The following is a 22790-nucleotide window of genomic DNA, read 5'->3' as shown; positions in this document are numbered from 1 at the left end:
TCAGTTTTTTTAGCAGACTGAAAGAGGTTTATGTAGTATTTTCCTGTATTTTTCTCCATCCATTCTTCCTTCAGTTTTAACAGCATGCTAGTCCCTGCTGATGAAAACTATCCCAACAGCATGATGTTGCCACCACAGTGCTTCCCTTCAGGAATGGTGTTTCTTGAGGCATGGGCAGTGTTAGATTTGCGCCACACGTAGCTCCTTGAATTTTGGCTAAAAGCTCTATCTTGGTCTCATCTGACCACAAAATATTTTCCCACATCTTAGCTGGGTCACTCTCATGCTTTCTGGCAAACTCCAGATCTACTCAGAGATTTTTTTTTTTAGTAATGGCTTCTTTCTTGCCACCCTCTCACACGGGCTAGTTTAAGGTAGAGCTAATGACATTGTTGATATGTGCACCTTCACTCTACTCACAGCCACTGAAGTGTATAACCCCTTCAAAGTGATTGTTGGCCTGTCTCTGGCTTCTTTCTCAAGTCTCTTTCTTGCTTGGAAGCAGAGTTTTGAGGGACAGCCTTTTCTAGGCAGTTCCTGGGTGGTGTGATAGAAGAAAGCTGAAATTGGGAACTCCTACCAACTGATTCTACAGTATAACAACAGAGAGAACATATTTTTAACAGTTCATTTATTGCTTGCTTCACAGGACAGACCAATGGCTGTAATAACGGCTGATATATCATTCCCTCTTCATCAATAATGAAATTGTGAGGCGATTAAAAACTCTTCTGCTCTAGTATTGAATGTAAGACTTTGATTTTCAAAAAGCTGCACTCTTTGGAGGACCAATATAAATCATGCAGTCCAAGCCTGTCAATAAGGCCAGGTTATTGTAAGAACTTATTTTTCTGTCAGATAAATTTTCATTTGTCACAGGCAATTCCCTTGAAGTCGGCATTTCAAAGACATCCATAGCGGAGTTCAGAATGAAATAAAAAGAATTTGGCATTGATCAACCTGGCACGGACATGGGCAATGGACTATTTTCCATGTGTCAAAACATACATAATACCTGTGCATTTTCTTTTCATCTCATCAATTTACTGCTGTGGTACAGCTTTGTGTGTCAGATTGAGTTTGCCGCAACGTCCTTGGCCAGTGCTTACACCAGAGAATATGTTTTGAAAGCATGAAAGCAAAAGAAACAATCATAAACTGATTGCCACCCTGGCCCCGACAAGAAAATTTCATTGCAAGAGACTGAATGTTTATGATGTGAATAGTAGTTCATATCTCAGAAGTCTTCATATGATGCAGAAATAAATGTGCTTTACAAGTTCCTTGGATTCATGAACAATACAGTAATTGAATTATAAGTTAAAAAATGCTTTTGGGTGTGAAAAGGGTGCACAGGAGGTCCCTGCTTTCCCTGGCACAACTGTATTCCAAGGAGCTGTGCTTCAAGCACACGGGAATGAAACTTATTTTCCCATGGACTTAGTGTCATATACACCACAGCTACAGTTCTGAACAGAGGCTGAAAATAGCCTCTCTTTTTACAAATATAATGCTAGGTAAATATGGGATTAAATAAAATATTCATAGGATATTAATATAAATATTTGTACTTTTAAATGTGCTGAATATAAATATCAAACATTTTGACACACTACTTTTTGGGGATGACAGGGCACTGGAAATGCAAGATGCAAATATTGGTCTGTGTTTATTTAACTACAGGGCAAACACACACTCAAAAAAGAAAAAAAATTCTGCAGCTCCCACACATAAGAATGAATTGAATAAAGAAAGACAAAAGAACGGATTCAAATGCACCCTGATTGGGAAAAATGTTTTGGTGCTTGTCAGTTTTGTTTTTTGCCATGGTTCTTTCTCTTTCTCTCATCAAACATACAATTAACAAAACAATTAATGCTGATATTTATTCATATTTTTTTTAATACCACACATGGTCATGTGAACCTGATCATTGTATAACAGGGACTGCATGTGTGATTGTACACTTCTGTAGCATGTGTGAACTGTTTTCAGTTTTTTTTTTTTTTTTTTTTTTTTGATATCTGCCTTTTTACATTTGCTTTTAGAAGAATATGCTGATTGCCATTAATTACTTATGATCATAGTTTATACAAGTGGATTAATAGAAATGTAAACTCATTTTTAAAGTCATTTAAAAAAGTGACATCTCATGAGCTTCATACAAGTAGTGATTTGATAATTCCCATTTGCAATCTTATGCAAATTAACATTTCACATGGACATGCTTGTTTGCAGTCTGTAGTCTTAATGTGAAGTTCAACACATGATGAGCTATAATGGACTTTAATAGGGCACTGAAATGGAGCACCGTTGATCCTGCCAAAGATTTTGGTTTCAGCAGAGCTATCTGTGATCAGTCCTGTCAATATATTATGTGGATGGCCAGCTGTTATCAACTTCAGAAAACATGTCTATAGTAACTCACACAAAGATTTTTTACAATTGATACTCTAAGGTAAATCTAAAGCCACAAAAGCACTGAAAAGGAATGACTTGCCTAGTGCCTGCCTGCCTACCTCATTCCCACAAGGGGAGTGGCATAGAATCTCTTAAGCATGTGATGTTCACTCAAAAGTGCTCACACATCTATGGTCATACACACAAGATAAGAAAGGGTGACAAGAAAGCAACTGCCTATTGATTGTACCTTAAATATGCATGAAGAATTCCAGTATTAATAACATACCAACATGAACAATTTATACATGCTACCAATTTATTTTGTTTTGGTGTGGACAGTCAAAGGTGATGTTTAAGAAGTGAAATTGCTATTAAATAGGTAGCAATATTGAGAATAAGTGCATGAATGTCTGTTTACATTTTTGGTTACATTACATAATTACATTAAAAGGACTATCAGTTATCATGTTAACACTGTAATATTTATCTTACACATTTTAATTTTATTGAGATTAATTAAACAATAAATACCAGATTAATGTTTTCAGTTATAATTAATCACAATTAATCTTCAATTAATCTATTACTGTAGATAACTTCTGCCAGTGGTTTGATTTCATTTTGGGAATGGGACACTGTAGCTAGCTTTCACTTCCAGTTTACTGCCTGTTGAAACACCCATAATTAAATTATATTGATAGATGTCTTAAATTGTGCCTACTATGCAGTATTATTTACAATAATCTCTATGCTTAGCCGCAACTTTCCTCGTATTGGAGAATAGAGTCAGTGTTTCCATTTAAAGATTTTTCATATTATCTATATGAGCATATTAATTATATGACCTTTTATACCATACAAAACATGGAGGGTCAGAAAATCCATTTGTATTTTATGTACAAACCCTTTGCTCCCATTTCGCACAAGCAGAAGAAAAAAAAAACACTTTTATGATTTTCTGATTTTATATCAATGTATATAGAGGATGTGAATGAACATGCATCCATCCACCATAAGTGGAGTGTTAAAAATGGTAGATATTACAGTAGAGCATAGAGTCTAATATTATTGTTATGTTCATTGAAATGCTACTTTTACATCAACTGATTTTGTAGTTTGGTGTTTTGTTAAAGCCTACAGGAAGTAAACAGTTTTGTGCAGAGCCTATTTGCTTTATTCTTACCCAAATATGAATTATCAGTGTAAAGCAGAAAGGTAAAAAGGAATGTGTAGAATCTTTCTGATCCCTTATTGCAGGCCTCATTTACGATGCCACCCAATAAAGCTTCTTCCTCACTGTTGATCAGGAATATGTTTTGCAAGGTACCAGGGCCCTGTGTAGAGAACCTCCCTGAGACAGGTCAGAGGAATAGCAAGGTTAATGATGTTTTAATTATACAACCAAACATAAAAATGTCACCCAGTCACGGCACATAAAGAACTAAATAGAATCTAACAGATGAAAATAAATTTGATGCAATTAATGCTCTATGATTTTTTTTTATTTTAAACATTGCAATAACTATTACAGGTGTGACATATTATGCAGAGCTGTACATTCAGTAAAATCCTGGCACTAAAGAATGCACATCTCACATGACAACAGACTTAAAATTCATATAATGTCACTTCATAAACTGCTAGATGGAATAATGACATCAAATTAAGCATTTTACATGTTCCTTTCTAAGACAGACACTACATACATTATGAAATTGAACAGAAACTGTCTGCATACCATAACATGTATAATGCATTTACCATTGCCATTTGTTTACCATTTGTATCAAGAACTGACTCATATTGGCACTAGTCTTTACTGATTCTGACCTAATAAATTATCACCATTCCTCTCTTTTGCTCAATATATTGAAAACTAAATGTCAGTGTTTGTCAAATTAGCAAAATTGAAAGTGCCATAATGAATTAATGTTTAAATTGCTTCACTGAGGTTCCTCTCCCTGTTCTCCTCAGATCCGCAGACAGCTCCTAGTGAGGTGGACGGAGTCAATCTGGAGGAGATCCGTGAATTTGCCAAAGCTTTCAAGATCCGTCGCCTGTCCCTGGGGCTGACGCAAACTCAGGTGGGCCAAGCCCTCAGCGCCACAGAGGGCCCCGCCTACAGCCAGTCTGCCATCTGCAGGTAAAGAGGAAGCATAGCCATGTAGTTCCTGCCTTTGTATGGAGGTCACTGAGCTTTTACTTTTCTTAGTTTTGTGTCTTCATAGGGTGTAGCTTTAAGGGATGCTTTCATTTTGTTTTTTCCTTTTGTGTGTTCATTTAACAAAACCAAAAGTGTTTGTGCTGTTATTTCTCAACTTTTTATTTTTATGGGACAGTTCATCAAGAACATTAATATGAGGAGGCAAAACATTATTTATTTCATAGATATCAACAGATTTAAGAATTCTTTACACACTAAACGATTATTTTCTTTATATGGGCTCAGACAAAGACAAAGAATTTTTCAAAGGATTTCAAATTAAGCACTTGCAAATTTTTTTACATACTTTGTTCCTTTACATTAACTATAGTAATACAGAAAGAACTTTCGCACTTAACAAACAGTAGCATCACGTTAGATAATGAAATACATGATTGACAGATTATCTAAACACTACCACCCCATAGTTTATCCACCAATAGTATAAGACTTCTAAGAAAACACATTTCACATTGGGTTGTGTGACCTTAGTTTCTCTCAGGTGACCTTTACTCTGCTATGTGCTGATGCCAGCTAAAATATGCACCAACTGTCAACAGTTTTCAGTTCTGCTACCCCGTATTTATTTATTAATTTGAATGCAGTTTTAAAATGCATGTGCTTCACTGATGACCTGCCCTGCTTATGTGACACAGTTCTACCATGCGCCTTTAAAAGTTTCATCAAATCAACGTCAACATGTGGATAAAATTTGAAATTGCTTGGAGGAGTTAAGTCTTTCTCTTCTAAGGCAGGCCACTCAAACTAGTGCATAAGTCATAAAATCATGCATAAAATATTTAAAATGATGCATAATTCAAATATTTATAACAGACATTAAAACCCATTATTAAACAGAACAGGTTATTTGCCTTGTTAAAGAGACAGATGCCCTGTCTGTTATTTTTTCCAATTCTCTACTATTATACACAGATAATAGAGGTAGTACAGACCTCACATGTCTTAGTTAATGCCAATACTGACTTTAGACTTTTAAAATATCAGGAAAATGGTGACCCTGTGAGCTCAGTGGTTATTAATAGTGACAAATGCTTGTATCATGTAAGATTATTGTTAAATTTTCTTACTTCTGACTGCTCACTTTTGAAAGCTGTACTAGTGTCCCAGGCACACAAATATTAAAAGTCTCAATACTATATACATACAGTATAAAGTTCTTTGTAGGTGTGAAATGTGACAGAGTAATTGATGCGGTGTAATAAGATTCTTAAGATTCTTAAAATGACATTTTTATTCTGAAACATCTCTTTATTGTGAAATCTGTCACACAGCATTGATAAATAAAAAAACATAAAATGATAAAGTACACAAATGAATGTCTCAACCTGCATGATTCTGAAATGTATCTCAATGTACCACCCTTAGTTTGTATAACAATTTATCTACTTATAATGGATACTCCCTCCAGTAAAGGAAACTCCTTATTTCTAATCATGCACATTTCACATTCCCATTGATATGAGCAAGAACAACAGTTCACAGGTTTTCAGAAGGTTTCACCTCAGCACTGTTTCTGAAATACACGAAGCTGGATCCTACATCACTGCACATTAGTCAGTGCTGGGAGAGCATTTAAAGATGGAGATGTTTTGCTACATTCTAAACTGTTTGAATTTACACATTTTACTCACACTAAAGCATCTCTTCTCATCAATCTTTCACATTTTATATTTATTACAAACCATTTTTAAGCATCTGCTATTCATATTTTATGTTACAAATTAATTATGTGTAGATATTCAGTGATATATATTTCATCACATCTGTTTTAGCTTGAATTCCCTTCATATCTGGTTAATGCCTCCTGGCAGCTGTCTTCTCAATTCTGATGGTAATGAGAGGGAGCACACCCAAGAAGCATGATAGCAACTCATTGTCGTGGCCCATTTGGCCGCTTAAAGGTTAAGTAGTAGCAAAACTCCATCAGTACTGGCTACACTTACAGCACATATTTATGCATGGGCTGGCATGAGTAGCTTTGAGAGCATAAAGGGAGAGGGAGGGGAAAAAAAAAACAAATTTCTCTTATTTTTCCCCCCGGGCACCGACTTGCAGCCCTGGCTTGTTACTGAAAAGCCAAGAGGAAACTAGCTCTCCATTCATTTTAGTGGATTTGGCTCTCGTTGATCCATGAAATGCCTTGTCTCTTTACCCCACTCCTTATATTTATTAACGTACTCCCTGCAGAATGGTAGTGTACTCTCCTTGTCGTTTGAGACGGGGGGTTATAAATAATACCAGTGAGGGGTGTGTGGTCTGCAGCTCGTAGCCTGGCTGCTGGGAACGCACAAAAAGCATTGATAGTCATAAGATATGGGGATTAAAAAGCCCCAAGGGGTCCCTGGACTTGCCTCTCACTTCCCCACTGTTCAGTTTAACAAGCAACCTCACCAGTTAAAAAATGGCTTTCATACTTTCAGTAACTGAGAGGGCCATGGCTTGGCTCTGAGGTGTCTCTTCACCTGCCTGTTAGAGTCCATCAAAGATGTCCACTCCAGGGCAGACTCTGTAGACAGATGGTTTTGTGGTGAATAAAAGGATCATCTCCCCAGCAGCATGTCCCTGTAGTTTGACATGTGACAAAAACCTCATTAAAAGACTATGCAGCTCAAACCACACTCTGACATTGGCCCTTATTACACCTCATAAGAGAAGTCCACTGTATTCCCTTTAGGTCCATCAACCAGCAGAATTGCTACTGTAGCTCCATTGACATTAAGTACTAATGACTTATAACAGGGCAGCCAAGTAACAATAATGAACACCTCAAAGGTTTACCTCACCTTTGACATATACAATAGATCTCCAAATTTAATCATATGTGAGATTTTCCAGTTCTTAATCCCATGATAGGTGTGCTTGCAAATTCAAAACATCATCAAGATGACTATACACTGTTCAAACTATATGATTGCAGGAATTGCCAATTAAATGTGTTGTTTCAAAACTGAACAAGAATGTATATAATTCCCATTCTCCTGTGACATCATTAAAAGCAGTTCTTATTATTTTTGTTTCCCCTGTTGTCTTGTTTTATTCTTTTCTTGCTTTTTATTGTTTCCTTATCTTCACAAAGAAAATGTTCACAGGGCTGTTTTTTAACAGCAATACAGTGATGCTTGGCCTTTGAGGGGAACATATTATACAAATGTATAACACACTTCAAATTAAAGTATTATACCTTCATAAAGTTGTTGGCATAGACTTAGGGAGCGAAATGTTTTAATATTAAACATTCCATGAAAGAACAGGTTATTTGGGGATACGGCAAAGTTTGAAAAATATATTAAAATGTGTTTGTATGAATAATTCAAGGTACTCTTGTAAATAAGTTATGGTTTTCTTATTTCAGTGCATGCCTATCAAACTTTGTTCAATTTGTTGTTCAAAATTGTCATGCCACAATTTTGTGTGAATAATTATACATGTAATGCTTTATACAAAAATATACTATATACTATATATTATACAAAAGAATGCTTTTTTACACTTTAATTTTTTTCTAGATGTTTAAATCCATTGTAGCTGAAGTGTTGTGAGAACATTGTCTATTGCTGATGAATTGTAAGTTGAATGAATGCAGTGCTGAAGTAAGAGTCAGCTGTGTGTTTATTCCTTTGTCCATTTAAAACTTCTCTGCCAGTCTACTGAGGGGTCTCCTTATATATAACCTGCCTGTGTGGATCCCAGATTCTTGCACCCCTGGATCTCAACTGTGGGGCTACTCACATCCACACAGAGATTATATGGGAGCTGTATAATGAGCTTGCTATGAGTAACAATGTTATGAACTCAACAAGTTTGCACTGAATGAGGTGTCCAAGGCATCATATGCAGGTGCCAATTGGCCAGTGTCAGCAGACAGACTTGAGTTCCCCTGATGCGCTGGATGTGAAGGAGCTCGGCACTGATCTAAAAAAACACCCAAGACAATTCCCAACTTGTCAAACCTTAAGGAGGCCCCTCCAAACGAGTAAGGCAGAGAGGACCTCCCTTGTCCTGGCAGGGTACCCGAGTAAGATTCTTCTCTCTCAATTCTCCCCAGACACACCATCCTGAGAAGCCACTTTTTCCTACCACAGGAAGCCCAGGAGAACACTATAGCTAGCAGTCTGACAGCCAAACTGAACCCTGGCCTTTTATATCCTGCCAGGTTCGAGAAGTTGGACATCACCCCAAAAAGCGCCCAGAAGATTAAGCCTGTTCTGGAGCGATGGATGGCGGAGGCCGAGGCCCGCCACCGCTCTGGAATGCAGAACCTGACTGAGTTTATCGGCAGCGAGCCCTCTAAAAAGCGCAAGAGGAGGACCTCTTTCACACCTCAAGCGCTGGAGATTCTCAACAGCCACTTTGAGAAGAACACACATCCCTCCGGGCAGGAGATGACGGAAATTGCTGAGAAACTGAGCTACGACCGGGAAGTGGTCCGTGTCTGGTTTTGCAACAAGAGGCAAGCCCTGAAAAACACGATAAAGCGACTGAAACAACCAGAGCTTGTCTCAGCTGCCCCAATGGACCCGCTTACTGACTCAATGGAGGAGCACCCATAAAGAGAAACCAAAATTGAACAAAATGCAAATGTCAATTCCCCACCGTAGTGGAACCACCCCAGCTGTATAAAGATTATGAACTATGTGAGGAATGGACAGTCTACTACTCGTTTATTGAGAAAAGGAAGATACAACAAACACCAGTAATGGAACCACACCGATTTTGTCAGTAGTTGCTACAAACAGCTGTTTAAAGGACCGAATACCAAACAAAAACCAAAAAGAAGACAGCAAACAGTTCATTTTTCTGTGAAAATGTTGTACAAACTAAATCACGCAAAGTAATTCCATAACTAGCTTCAAGGAGAGTTCCTTCAAGTATGGTGAGGACAGACTGGACTTGATTCTTTGTTGTGAAACACAATACAGAAATTCTGGTAAGATAAAGGAGGAAAAACATAAAAATGTATCTATTAACCAAAGGCTGTTGCATTGGAATCCTGATTAATTTCCTTTTTTAAGTGTAAATGTGTTTTTACATTTGTAATGACAAAAAAAAAAAAAAAAAAAAATTTGGGGGGTTGGATGATGTTTTTCATGTTTTAGCCCCATGACTCACTTCAGTTAAATCACAAGTTTAGTGCTTGTGTAAATGTAAATATCAATGGCATTTTCTCCCTCTATTATTTAAATCTTCATCATGACCTCAAGGTACTAACTCATCAATGCGAGTGGTCTTCTGTCAACAATGCCATGTGTATTATTTCATTTGATTTACTTTGCTACTTCTTCATCAGCGTTTATCTTTGTAAAAATTGTACAGGTATTTATTAATTTTATGAGATTGCCTATGTGTGGGAGCAAGATATTAAATAAGAGCCTGGTCCTTAAAGTGAAGGGAATTATTTAATGGAAGATCTAGAGAGGTTGTTTCTGCTTGTCCTTCAGTGTGTCAACCCACCACTCTTGTGGTTTCCAGAGCAATGCTGTTCTGTTGCCAAAGTCTGATAGCCAAAGAATCTACTTCTGGGCCCAAGGACTTCAGCAGATTAAACCTTGGCCAAAATAACCACAAGAGTTTTATTATACTTGTTCCTTTTGATGTCTTTAAGTCTTTAACCTCTTTTTTTTCCCTTTATACTCTCTGATGAGATTCAGGTGTATTTTATATACTGTATTTGACCACACAAAGAGAGAGGTCACCAGAAAGCCAAATTACACTTCCTTTGAAAAAATAAATCATTTTGAAATGAGATTTCTTCTCAATTTTGGTAAAAGTAGAAAAATGTTCTGAAAGTGCAAAATAGCCCTTGAATTTTATGTACCTCAATGTTTTTTTTTTTTCTTTACGTTTATTAAGGGTTTTTATCCACACATTTTTGAATATCATTTGCATATAAAAGCTTAACCCCAGCTGAACGGATGTTAAGGGTCATAAAAATGTAGTGTTACAACCATGATATGGCAAACTGCAGTTAGGTCTTTGTTTGGGGAGTGACAATTGCTGGTTTGATATTAGAAGAGGAAGTGGGTATTCAAACAAAATTGCTTTGTACTGTATCTAAAAGAAAATAGTTTTCCAGCAAACCTTTGTTAATGGAATTTACCAATGGTTTCATTGTATCTCAGTGATTGATCTGTAACATTCACTCTAAAATTATTGAATTAGTGTACCATTTTCATATTTCTACTTAAGAGAATGCTCAGCTCAGCTCAGATCAATTTACACTTAAAGACATTACCATTAGTCCACTTCTCATCTGAATAATCAGTATTTGTTAAAGAAGTTGCTTAGTTTCATTGTGGTTTCATCCATTTCCAAAAATGCTACTGCAATTTGGAATTCCATTTGTATAAATGGAATACCAAAAGGTACTTCTGAAAAATGAACTTGTGTTAAGTGATTTAAGTGACTGACAAGTAGGTCAAGAACTAAGTAGATCAGGACTAGTGTTCAACTGACTTAAGCCATGCATTTTGGAATAATCCAAATAATAACCCATTGCTGGGTCAACCTGTCCTTCATTCAACTTCACAGAAAGCTTGTTGGGATTATCTTTGGTTATTTTGCCTTTCTTGAATGATGGCAAGTGAGTTGCTTCCCCTATGTGATTACTAGCACTCTCCTTTTACCAGGGTCCCACCTCTGAGCCCAATCCATCTTTAAAGGGTCTGTCCTAAGTGGGATGAGAAGCCAGACTCACATCCCAAATTTAAACAGCAATTTCTAGGCTGTCAGAGACACACTCCTGAAAACTCTATGGGAATAGCCTTTTATAGGCATCAAAGATATTGTACTGTGGTATTTGATTTAGTTGTTCTTTCTTGAGTTTGAACTTATGGATGCAGCAGGTGTAGCTTTCTCCTTTGCTGATGCTGATCAGTTTTGCTGATACATGGATATGTTCTGATTCATTGAGCATTTTAACAATATTTTGCTTTATCTAATTCACTTTATCGAATTGAAATGATATCCATTAAAGCATTTTACATGAAATCCACAATTTGTATGCAAGAAGACTCAGTTCATACCTACAACTTTGTAAACTCAAAACATGATGAATCATTGTAACATCAAGGGCATCTTGTAAAGAATAAAATAATTTGTTTAACATACAATGCTGTTGAGAAATATAACTTAAACAAAGTGCCAATATCCTACTGCCAAAAGGTACTTTCGACTTTCTTTTGATTACATTATACATAGTATTCAGCAATTCCGCTAATCAGATATTTATTTTTTGTGAGATATCGCACAGAAAAAATAAAAATCTGACTAGTTGAATTGGCTCTATTTCATATATATATATATATATATATATATATATATATATATATATATATATATATATATATTTTTTTTTTTTTTTTTTTTTTTTTTACTTTTTCTCCCCCTAAACCTTGGAATCAGAGAAAGCCAATAACCTGGTTGCAAATATATTGTGGACAAGTAGAAAGGCTTAACAATGAAGCTGTAACCAAAAAAGGAAGAAAAAGATTTTTGCCTTTGTTCGTCTTATCAATGCTGGACCAAAGCTCAACGTATTGTAGGTATATGCACATTGTACAGAGATATGGCTTAATGTCGCTGACAATCTTGCAATATTAAACTGTTATTTAAAGAAAATAAGTGGATAAACAGATCATGAAGATGTTACCTCAGCACTGTATTTGTACCCAGTGAACAATGCCATAAAAACACTGTTTAGAAGTAAGAAAAGAAAAATGAAAAAATGAAAAATTATGACTTCTGTATATGTTTGTAAGTACAGTTTGCTTGTCATTTTGGGGGGCTTGTTTCTGAACTAAAATTATGTACGATACACTTGTTTTACTTTTATGAAATGGTCGCCAGGGTCACTTGTATAGCTCTGTTGAGAGATCGTTGTCCTTTTTTTTTTTCATTGTCTTTAGCTTTTTTTCTCCAGGCTGTGTGAGGTACACTGTTCCCTTTCAGTCTCCTGGACGTGTCCCCACATTTTAAGCCCTATCGCACAGAGAATAGTAATGATAAACTGTAAACTGTAAACAATTACAGGCAAAATTAGTTCTTTTGCTTGCAGTCACACTGGAGTTTTTCTTTTTAATTCAGCACACCTGCCAGTCAGTTCTTTTCAAGAAGTCTGTTAGCTCGTCTGCATTATTATAATTATTTTCAAACAGCATTGATATATATTTTTTCATTGGGACCCATAAAACTTCACTCTGAAAGCAATCACAACAACTGGTGTTGTCATGCAAAAGCATCTTTAGTTATTTAGTTAGTTAGTTACAGTTATTATTGTATTGTGACCAACTGCATTCATTTGAACTTGAGCAACTTTTTATCACTATAGCTATTGCTACTTTTCTCAGTGTGACCAGGCCTTAGAATGGGACATAGAATGCTTTGTGACCTGAATCAATGAATTTAAAAAAGCTTTTTAATGAAACACATTTAAAAATACTCACACACAAACTGGTTAAAAAATAAGAATAAATCTTATTACTCAAGACCTTGAAACCAAAGCTGATAAACCTGCACAGGTTGCTTTAAATTTTATAGACTGAAAACTGTACTTAATCTCTAGAGCAATATCTGTACGGTCAGTAAAGCTGCACTTTGTGTATTTCTTCAAGCCTGTCACCTTTATTTGTACCATAAATAATAAACAATTGTTTGACATGAAAAGTTTCATTCCTCTTTCTTTTTTGCTGTTCGGCTGCAGTGCCATGTTGCATTCAGATTTGATAAGCCGATCTAGATCTGGCCCTATCTGTCCTTTCTGGACAAATGCAGAAGCAAACTTTTACACATGGTGTGCATGCAGTGTGAGATAATTGAACTGGCAAAGTTTCACACGTGTTCAAATTTTCTTTCAAAGGTGGTCTATCATATGTGACTCACAAACAGTAAGTGGCCAACCTGTGACAGTCTCTCTCTCAATAAAAAGGCATGTAAGCATAAAGAAATTCACAATGCAACCATCCATGTGAGGAAGTCGTAGTCAACGTTTTTGTCCAAATGTGCATGCTGTTTTAGAAAGAGATCAGAAGTATTTGTTCTGTGGCTAGAAACAGATTGAGGACCAACAGCCAAGTGTGAATGCTTACTTGTGGTTTCTTTGTGGATACAGTCTGATCACAGCACAAAGTCATGAGGACCACAGTAATAAGGTCAAACAAGGAGCTACAAAACATTACCAAATGTCTAACACATCTTTCCTCACATGGCACTAATACTTTGTATTGACCTTGACCTTGGTGGAGTGGCTGATGGTACAGCCAACTGTCAGTGTCAGAGAAGAGGCTGGTGATAGAACACATAACTCATTAAAACACATTGAGACAGCTATGCACAGGCTATATTGACATCCGTGCCTCACACATTGCCCACTGTGTCAAGGTCCAGAGGCAATATGGCATTTATGTCTCTTTCAGGAGCACAGAGGTGGGACATGCCAATGAACACAAAGCCTGTATCTGCTTTGTGCTCATAGCCATGTCCCACCTCTATTTGTAATGCAGTTATTGCCTGCTGCCTGATCGTCTGAGTTTATTAAGTGTGACTTACTACAGAATCCTGAGGCCGTCAACAGTCTTACATAAAGAAAGAAATATACTGTATTTCCAAGTTCTAAGAAGTTGTGGTTGCTAACCTGTACAGAAGACAAGGAGCATGAAAGAGGTAACTTTGTTCTGTCCCTTAGTTTTCCAAAGAGGAAGTTATATTTACACATTTAATGCTTTGCTATTGTTGGCATTGTAAAATTGTGAGTGAATTATAATTAGATAATAAAAACAGCATATATTAAACATTCAGGAAACATGGAAACATGGAACATGCCTCACAACAAAACATGATCTTCAGAAAAAACTAGCTTCAGAAAAATTATTTGGTAGGTACTTTTTCATAGTTATTGATTTGTGTCATTTTTCCATTAGTAATGGTATTCTACATTTCATTAGAGGCAGAGGCTTTCTTTGAGGGTAAATCTCATCTCCCAGTTTTCAATAGGAATAAAAAAGGAATGAAAACCCTTAACAATCCAGGTTTGGTTTTTATCCACCTCAACAATGCCAATGATTGAAAGTGAAGAAGAGACCACAAAGGCCTTTTCCATCAATGAATAACCTTTCAATATAGTGTTCATACCTAAAAGCAAGCTGACGGTTGGCAAGCCTCAAGGGTCAGTAACAATTCATTTAGATTTCCATAGGGTCGATAGAAAGGAATACATGTCAGGGTTATTCCACATCAATGTTTCATTTCTTTGCCTTACCACATAACAATAACGAGACAAGTTAGAAAAAATGAAAAAAAAATCTCCTATGAAAACCTTTTGAAACTATAAACTAAAGTTTGAAACAGCTTTCTGGTCCATGAAGCCTTTGAAAACTGACTGGTTGGCGGATGAAAAAAAGTAAATAAATAAATCATAATAATAAAAACACACAACATAAATTATTAACAGTAGCCTGAAAATTGATGTTGACAATGTTTTCTTCTTTCTTTGTGCTCTTTTCCTTCCACTCTCAAACGTCAGGCCTTTTTTTGAAAGTGGTGAAAGGCACAACTTGGGGCATGTTGTTTTTGTTTGTTTGCCAATTTAATCATTTTCAGGTAGCCATTTAAATAATTAACAGTCAAACAAATTTACCTCGGGAGACATTTTTTCAACTTTTGCAATTCTTTGATAGTATGTGGTATAATATGCCTTGATAGTATGTGGTATAATATGCCTTGATAGTATGTAGTATAATATGTAAAGAACCCACCCTCTTCATAAATGAGATCCTGAAATCAACACATTGTGAGGTGCAAGGAATAAAGATGCACAGCAGACCTGTCTTTGAGTTGCAGTTTATTAGAGGTGACTTTGTTGTCTTTACCAGGCATTTTCCATACTAATTATAACTTTGCAAAGGTGCTAATTATGAAGTTTCATTCCATGCAATACCATTTATAAAGTTGTAACCTCCACAGAGCTCTCTATCATTGTCTGCAGGTTTAGTCTGACATGTACTGTAGATCATGCCTGTAGATCATCAACCATAGGTCTATCTACCGTGGTTGTCAGCATTCCTATATATGGGCAAGGTAGTTGACACTGCCGCACCGTATTAGACGAGAGCACAGAATTGGTTAGCACACGTGAGTTTTGGCGTGATGTGGGTTTTTGCCTCTTAATTGAGTAATTTATCACAAGGATTGCAGTGTTGTGGGTTTTAGGAAAGTGCTGTACTACAGTGTGAGAATTTGGATTATGTGTGTATGTCCTCTGTGTGCTGGTGTTCAGCGTTCGCTTCCATGTGATCTTGTATAGGGTGGCTGCTTCCAGGAATGCCTCCCATGTAACTGAGCTGTAATATTATGTGTGAACTTGTTATTACTAAATACTAAATACTAAATTGTTATTTCTGCCAGTCAGCTCCTCTGGTTGAGTGAATTGCCTGCAGGATACTGCACCTTTCATACAGAAAAGCCAGACCAGAAACCCAAGGGTCCCTCCCCAAACAGAAGGTGGAGTAGTTTGCATATTTTGGGCAACCAAACAGTTGTTCTTTGGCCTTTACACTAGTATGTGTTTTGGGACACAGCCTGTGGCTGCTGCAGCAGACCCACTGTATGTCAGCAGCACGTGTCAGAATGCTCAGATTCTGAATCATTCTGTTCAAGGGAGATTTTTCAATATAAAATCAGTATTTCAGGAATTGACATAAAAAAGCACAAACAATGCAATCCCATTCCAGCTGAGGTTCTTGGCTAAGTGTGACTGAAAAGCTGTAGGGGGAGCCAGGTGGAATAATAAGAAGAAATATTAGGAAGAACTGTAAGTTGGCTTTTTCAAGTCAAATTAATAATAATAAACATAGCTATATATATAGCTGCAAGCAGTGGTACCATTGTCCATACAGCAGTAGCAACAATGCAGTTTAGCTGAGGCCTGGCCCAGGATGCGAGTTTGACAAAAGAATGAACACAAAATCTAAGAATGCTGCTGCTCAACTGGTCCACAGTGTTCCTCTTCTTGATCTCCTTTCACTGGCCACGAGTGACAGCTACAGCTCGCATTCGCTTCAAAACTTGGTATTAGCTTACGGAGCAGTGAGCAAAATGGGAAAATGAGTCTTCAGTGGATTGTCTGGCCTTACACAATGCCCAGGCTATTGTGCTCATCTTATTCAGGACGCTTGGCTGTTCCCCCCTCCTGTAGCCTCATATCCCAGTCACATCCGCTGTCTATCATGGCCCCTACATGGTGGAACAAGCTTCCTTTTTGAGTCAGAACAGCTGAAACACTGGCCATCTGTCACTGCAGACTGAAGACCCACCTCCTCAGGCTATACCTCAATGGCCCTACCCATGCGTGATCTTTTGTCTCTCTTATGCGCAGTTATATATGTGGAAGTGTATTTCAGAATTTCATGTAATTGGATATGTGAGGGTTTACTTGCACATATGTGTTAGCATTGTATTTGGAACAATATAGTCCTTAAGGTGTGCATATTTCTCTGAACTTTCCTGTCAGTCGAGGCACACATTTGTGATCTCAGCACTATGACGCTCATGTGTGGTTAGTGGCGTCCTGTTTATGCAATCTTTCGTGCCACTTTATTAGATCCAGAGAGTAAGCTGATCTGGATAAGAGCTTCTACAAAATGACACCTACCAAATGACAATAATGTATTCACCAGATGCAGCCTCTCGCCAAGTTTTATTTTACAGGCAGAAAGTTTTGTCAAGAGTGGTAAAAAATCTGAACTATCACAACGGGAATGTATGGAACCCTAATAATCATTTATGTGTTTTCCTGTGTTTTCAGTAGTAGTGGTCTTTGCAGAAGCAGCAGAATCAGAATCATAACTGTTGTTGTTTTTGTTGTTATGTGTAGTAGTTGTAATAGTAGCTTTATTAATAGTAGTGCAAGCAGGAAATACTGTATTTCATCATCAACCACCCAAACTGTTTTTTACTAGCCACAACAAAATAGGATTGTTTTCAGAACTTGTCCATCACTGGCTCAGCAAGCTGTGGGGCTTCTTCACCTGAGATCATACTGCAGATCTCTCAAACTGAGGTCTTGCAACCAATGCCTCATTATGTGATTATTTTCCCCAATGCAGGGAAGGTGATATTAACCAAAAAAATAAAAAGCAACTGGAAAGAGCTACCCATGTCACAGAGTTTAGCCATTTATACAAACTGATTCTACCGAATATCCATCAAGACATGCTTTTCTGTTGTAGATATGCCAGCAAAAGCAAAACATACTGTGCAGTACAACTATTTACAGTGATAATGTAATTTTCGGTCATGGATTAATACAAAGTGTAGAGGGAGAAAATAATAGCTACATAAACAGCTCCTGCATTCATCTCTTACAAAAGCAGATGATTCCATTTGGGCCATTTGAGCGCAGGGTTATCTGCTTAAGGCAAATGTTACTGCTTCCTCTATTCATATGTTAGAGCAAATGTTACCAGTGCAGGGAACATTATGTTTATGTTTACATTATGTGCCCAGCCACTACACTGCGAATACTGAATATAAAGGTAAACCCCAATCATTAGTCAGGTCATATGCACAAGTAGTCACACTTTAAGGGACTTTAAAGAGAACTTGAAGAGAATGATTGTCTGGAAGATATAAACCTAGTGAAAGTGTTTAGTTGGACATGACAAGCATTTATCAAACACCTTTCTAAGGCGTGTTATATGTCCAGCCAAATAATTTACCTGGATTACTTTTTGAGCAGTTCCCTTCTCATAATTAGCTTTATGCCAGCACTAATTAGTGGCACTTGTAATTATAGGTTGGAAGTGTAGCACAGTGGTAAGGAGCAGGGCTTGTAACTAAAAGGTTGCTTGTTCGATTCCCCACTGGGTGATGTTAAGGGTGATGATGGTAATGATGTTAATAATACTATTGCGAACTCAATAAACTGTTGTGTCCACCAGTCAGCTCCTCAAGTTCCCTCCCCTAACAGAGGGTGACATAGTCCAGAAATATTGGGCAACCAAGCTGTTGTTCTTCGGCCTTTACAACTAGGTGCCGTCGGCAGGATCCTGTTAATTTTTGGAATTTCAGTAACCAGTTTGGTGCATTCACAGCTTCAATATAGGGTAATGCTGTAAATCGTATGTCTGTTTTTATGCCATCTTTTATGGGGAATGTCTGTCCTGAGAAATTTAAAGCTAAAGGTTCAGATATCTCTCTGTCTGAAAGGAAAAAGAACATTTAGTGTATGCTTAGGCTGCATAGAATACCCCCGAAATTGGAAATTGACTTGGTTTTAGAATATTAGAAGGGGAAGCCAAGAGAAAAAAAATGTAATTTTTCCAGAGAGGGAAAGGAGAAACATCAATCAAATATTTTTAACTTTAGATAACCTTTATGGCCACAAAATGGTTGCCACGGTCCTTTGCTCCCTGTGTTTCAGTTGTAGGCAGGAACCCCAAGAAGACCTGGCTGAATTTGCCTTATGACTACAAGAGCCATTCCAGAGGTTACAGCAGAAAGATTCCAGGGTGACATAGACCATTTTATCCGAGACCAGTTTGTTGATGGACTTGCTGAGCCGCTTTTAGTGAGCCCCACTGTGTGGGAGCAGACAGTGGGGGAAGTCACCAGAGGGCTAGACCAAGGGGGGATATCCAGCGAGGTCCTGATTGGGGAAAGTCCAGTCACCTATGTGAAGATGGGAGGTGAGTCTGTCCAATGTCTCATTGACACAGGATTCCAGGTGACTTTGATTCAAGAGAGCTTCTTTACAGAGTAGTCTGGCCATCAGGGTGGCCTGTTGCAACAGCCCTCAACCGGCCTCCATCTCATTACTGCTAATAGCCAGTTAATCCTTTATGTGGGCTGCTTGAAGCTAGAAGTCAAGGTAGGTGAAACTGTACTGCCTAGATGTGGAATTGTGGTAGTTAAGGACCAATACCCTCCTCATACACCAGGCCTACTTGGAATGAATATAATTCACAGTTGCTGAAGCACTCTTATTGAAGATCCAGTTCCTGGGGGAGGAACAAATGTCCTCTCTGTGCAAGCCAACTTGTTTGGGGAAAAGGAAGGTGAAAGACTGAAAGACCACAACAGTGCACATAAGGAAGCTGCATCGTCCCATGGGATGGCAGACGCCCCAGAAAGGCAGCTGCAGCACACCCAAAGGTCCCGCTAGCCCAAAGGCGGAGCAGGGTTTTTTCCCAGGAGCTGCCCAGCTGGGCGGAGCACCAGACCTGTGGTGAAACCACCGCAGGGAAGGTGCAGAGAAGTGCTCAGTCCAGACCTCATAGAGACCAACTATTACCAACTATTGGGACTGCAACGCCTTAATATCAAGAGATAGAACTAAAAAAAGGCAACTTGGGGAATGGGTACTGCCAATTTAGAGAAAGACCCATATGTAATTGTGAAACTGCCTAGTCCAGAGCTCCTTGTGTACATACTGTAGCTACACCAGGGAAGGGCCTACGTCCCGAGAAAGTTCTTATACCGGAATTTATTACAGCTTTGTCCTGTTACCTATGTAGTCCCCCCTGAAAGAAGGCAGCCATGAGGTGGGATAAAAAGCAGTAGGAGCATTTTTGTGGGGTTTTATGTCCTTTCCAAAGCCTGCTTATCCACAAACTCAAACAGACGAACAGGTGTAACGGATTGACAACATGGATGCCCCAGCACCTGATGCAGAGGAGCCACAAACATCAACTAGAGCCACTCAGGAATGACCTCCTGCAAGATACTGTGATTAACAGTAGTCAGCTATCCTTAGCCATGAGGACATGGCTCCAAGAAAGTGGGGGAGGATGTTAAGGGCAGCAACTGGAGTACGTGTTTTCCTTATTGTGTGGATGTTCTCAGGCTTGTTGTGCTCTATCCCTCTCTCTCACTCACTCTCTCTCTCTCTCTCTCATATGCAGGAGCGTCACTAAATGACCAGAAGTGAATGATTGGCGTTGCCAAGATAATGGGAGAGTAGGGGGGATGGTCAGCCAATTGGACGACAACTTGACCAAGTTATATCTTTTAAAATGGAGGCAATAAATGTTTATGCATGTTGGCACACACAACATGTACTGTTGTGTCTGCCAGTTAGCTCCTCTGGTTGAATGAATCGCCTACAGGATACTGCACATTCTACACAGGAAAACATACCTAAAACTCAAGGGTCCCTTTCCCAATACAGTGTGGCGTAGTCCAGAAATATTCGGCTACCAAGCAGTTGTTCTTCGCCCTTTACACCTATGTACTTCACTCTAGATGAGAGTGTGTGCTAAATGTCAATAATATGTAGCCCTGGGATATAATTATAATGTTCCCTTCCCCTTTTCTTGTTTTTATATATACACCAGCATTGGGGCAGGTTGGAGGTAGAAACGATTACCTGGTTGGGTCTCTTTGAGTTTCCCAGTTTATTTTTGTGGACCGCTTGCAGCGTGTAGCAGCGTTAATAAGGTAGGTTACATTTGCTTTGTATTTCAGTCTCACGTATCTGGCGTCTTGAAGAGCAAAATGTACTACTACTCTGGTGAATTAAACAAGGTGACCAAATACAGCAAAGTGCTGAGTAAAGTACATGTGTTTCTACCTGCACACAGATAATTCCTTAGTTTATATCCATGTTGGTGCCCAGGAATTGCTGTGATAGCAAGCAAACGGCTTGAAAAACAAGCTAATGCTACCGAGCAAGGGTAAGGTGCTCTCCTATTAATTGTTTTAACATCTTAGTTTATACAGGGTTTGCACTTATGTGGGAACTCGCCACAGAGGAAATACGAAATGAGTAATGTGATGTTTCTCATTTTAGATCTTTGTACATCTGTATCAAGAACTGTTTGTAATTGTCAGCCACTGTTCTTTTCCTTTTTTGCTTTGGTTTTTTTAGATTCGTGTTTTAAATTTAGTGCCATAAGTGTTTTTAATAGTCATTGGATCCCTCTGCGAACTGGTTCCGCCGACAGTGACGTTCACAGCTGTGGATGGCTAACCTCCTGGATTGTCAACCGCTTCCTAATGCTTCCACCGCTGGGGTGGTGTAGGAAGTACCTTCTGGAATTGGAAGCTAGTCTTTTTGAATTGTGATTAGCATTTTTCTCTAAGGTTAGTTTCTTTAAATTGGTTTGCACAACACTACAGCAGACTGAGCGCATATCCAGGCTTATAGGAGGGTTCTTTTGGGTTTTTACGGTGTGCTGTGATCAAGTATTTTGCATGCTATTTTGCTGCCTTTTATCAGTGACACATTCTCAACCTAGAATTGTGACCTGTCTTATATATACATCACAGTTGATTATCCTAGTTGTCCCCTATGGTCTGGTCGGTGCAAAGACTGCTGTAGAAGGAGCTCACCACCCAGCAGCATTACCCCACTGCTTGTAATGAATGCTTTTATCTCCGATCCACCTTTTGAACAGATATAAAGGAAAATAAATAGCTTCAAATTGCATTGTTATTATTTTTCTTAGTTTTAGTGTCTGGTACACTGAAGTGGAGCTCCTCTTTGCTCCAGATAAACTAAGACATGGCATGGTCAACTTCCTCCCTTTGGGGGGTGCTACAGATATAATGTAATAATGTAATGAAATTACATAACAGCTTCAAACAGGTGTTTCATTTTGAAAGTAAAAAAATGGCTGTGGTTAGCTCTTTGAGTTTCTTCAAACAAAAATCAAATCTGTATTCTATCAGGTGTCATGCCTAGTCTAATCACCTGCAGTCTTTAGCGTAAACATCCCTCAAAGAGATTAGTATTTCTGTTTTCAGAATTAGGATGATCACTTGCAGTCGCTGACTTTGATTTCCCTCAGAGTGTATCTCTGCTCTTAGAAGTGGAGAGAGAATTGTTCTTGCAAAGCCTGGCCTTTTCGTCTAAAAGCAGAAACTAACTGAAAAACGTGCATCAGAGAATAAACTGTGTAACCATGTGTCTTTAATTTTATAAATATTCCACAGATATGTCTTGGCTGTTAAACATGCACTCTTTTCTTGCAGATAATTGAGAAGCTGACCCTCACAGAATAAGCAAAGTCAAACTATAAAAATACAAAGTGAATGTACATTCTCCATGGTGAATTTATTACAATTCTGCTTTTTCTTGTGTGACAAATTTGAGATCAGGAGATCTAGTCACCATGGATGCCAGCAGCTCTGTACAGGGGAGAGCTCCAAACAATGCTGAGGAGCCCCAGAG

General features: G+C 38.1%; 1 protein-coding gene across 1 annotated transcript in view; it reads left to right on the top strand.

The window, feature by feature from the left end:
• Window positions 1-9177, top strand: part of pou6f2 (POU class 6 homeobox 2) — a 100285-nt gene extending 91108 nt beyond the window's left edge. The window contains exons 8-9 of the mRNA XM_036522779.1: window positions 4378-4546; window positions 8673-9177. Coding sequence (XP_036378672.1) covers window positions 4378-4546; window positions 8673-9177 — 674 coding nt within the window. The remainder of the gene's footprint in view (window positions 1-4377; window positions 4547-8672) is intronic.
• Window positions 9178-22790: the final 13613 nt, after the last annotated feature.

This window comes from Megalops cyprinoides, chromosome 2 (genome assembly GCF_013368585.1).
Source record: "Megalops cyprinoides isolate fMegCyp1 chromosome 2, fMegCyp1.pri, whole genome shotgun sequence".
Lineage (NCBI taxonomy): Eukaryota > Metazoa > Chordata > Actinopteri > Elopiformes > Megalopidae > Megalops > Megalops cyprinoides.
The sequence above is the reverse complement of the archived record's forward strand: the minus strand, read 5'-3'. Positions and strand labels throughout refer to the sequence as shown.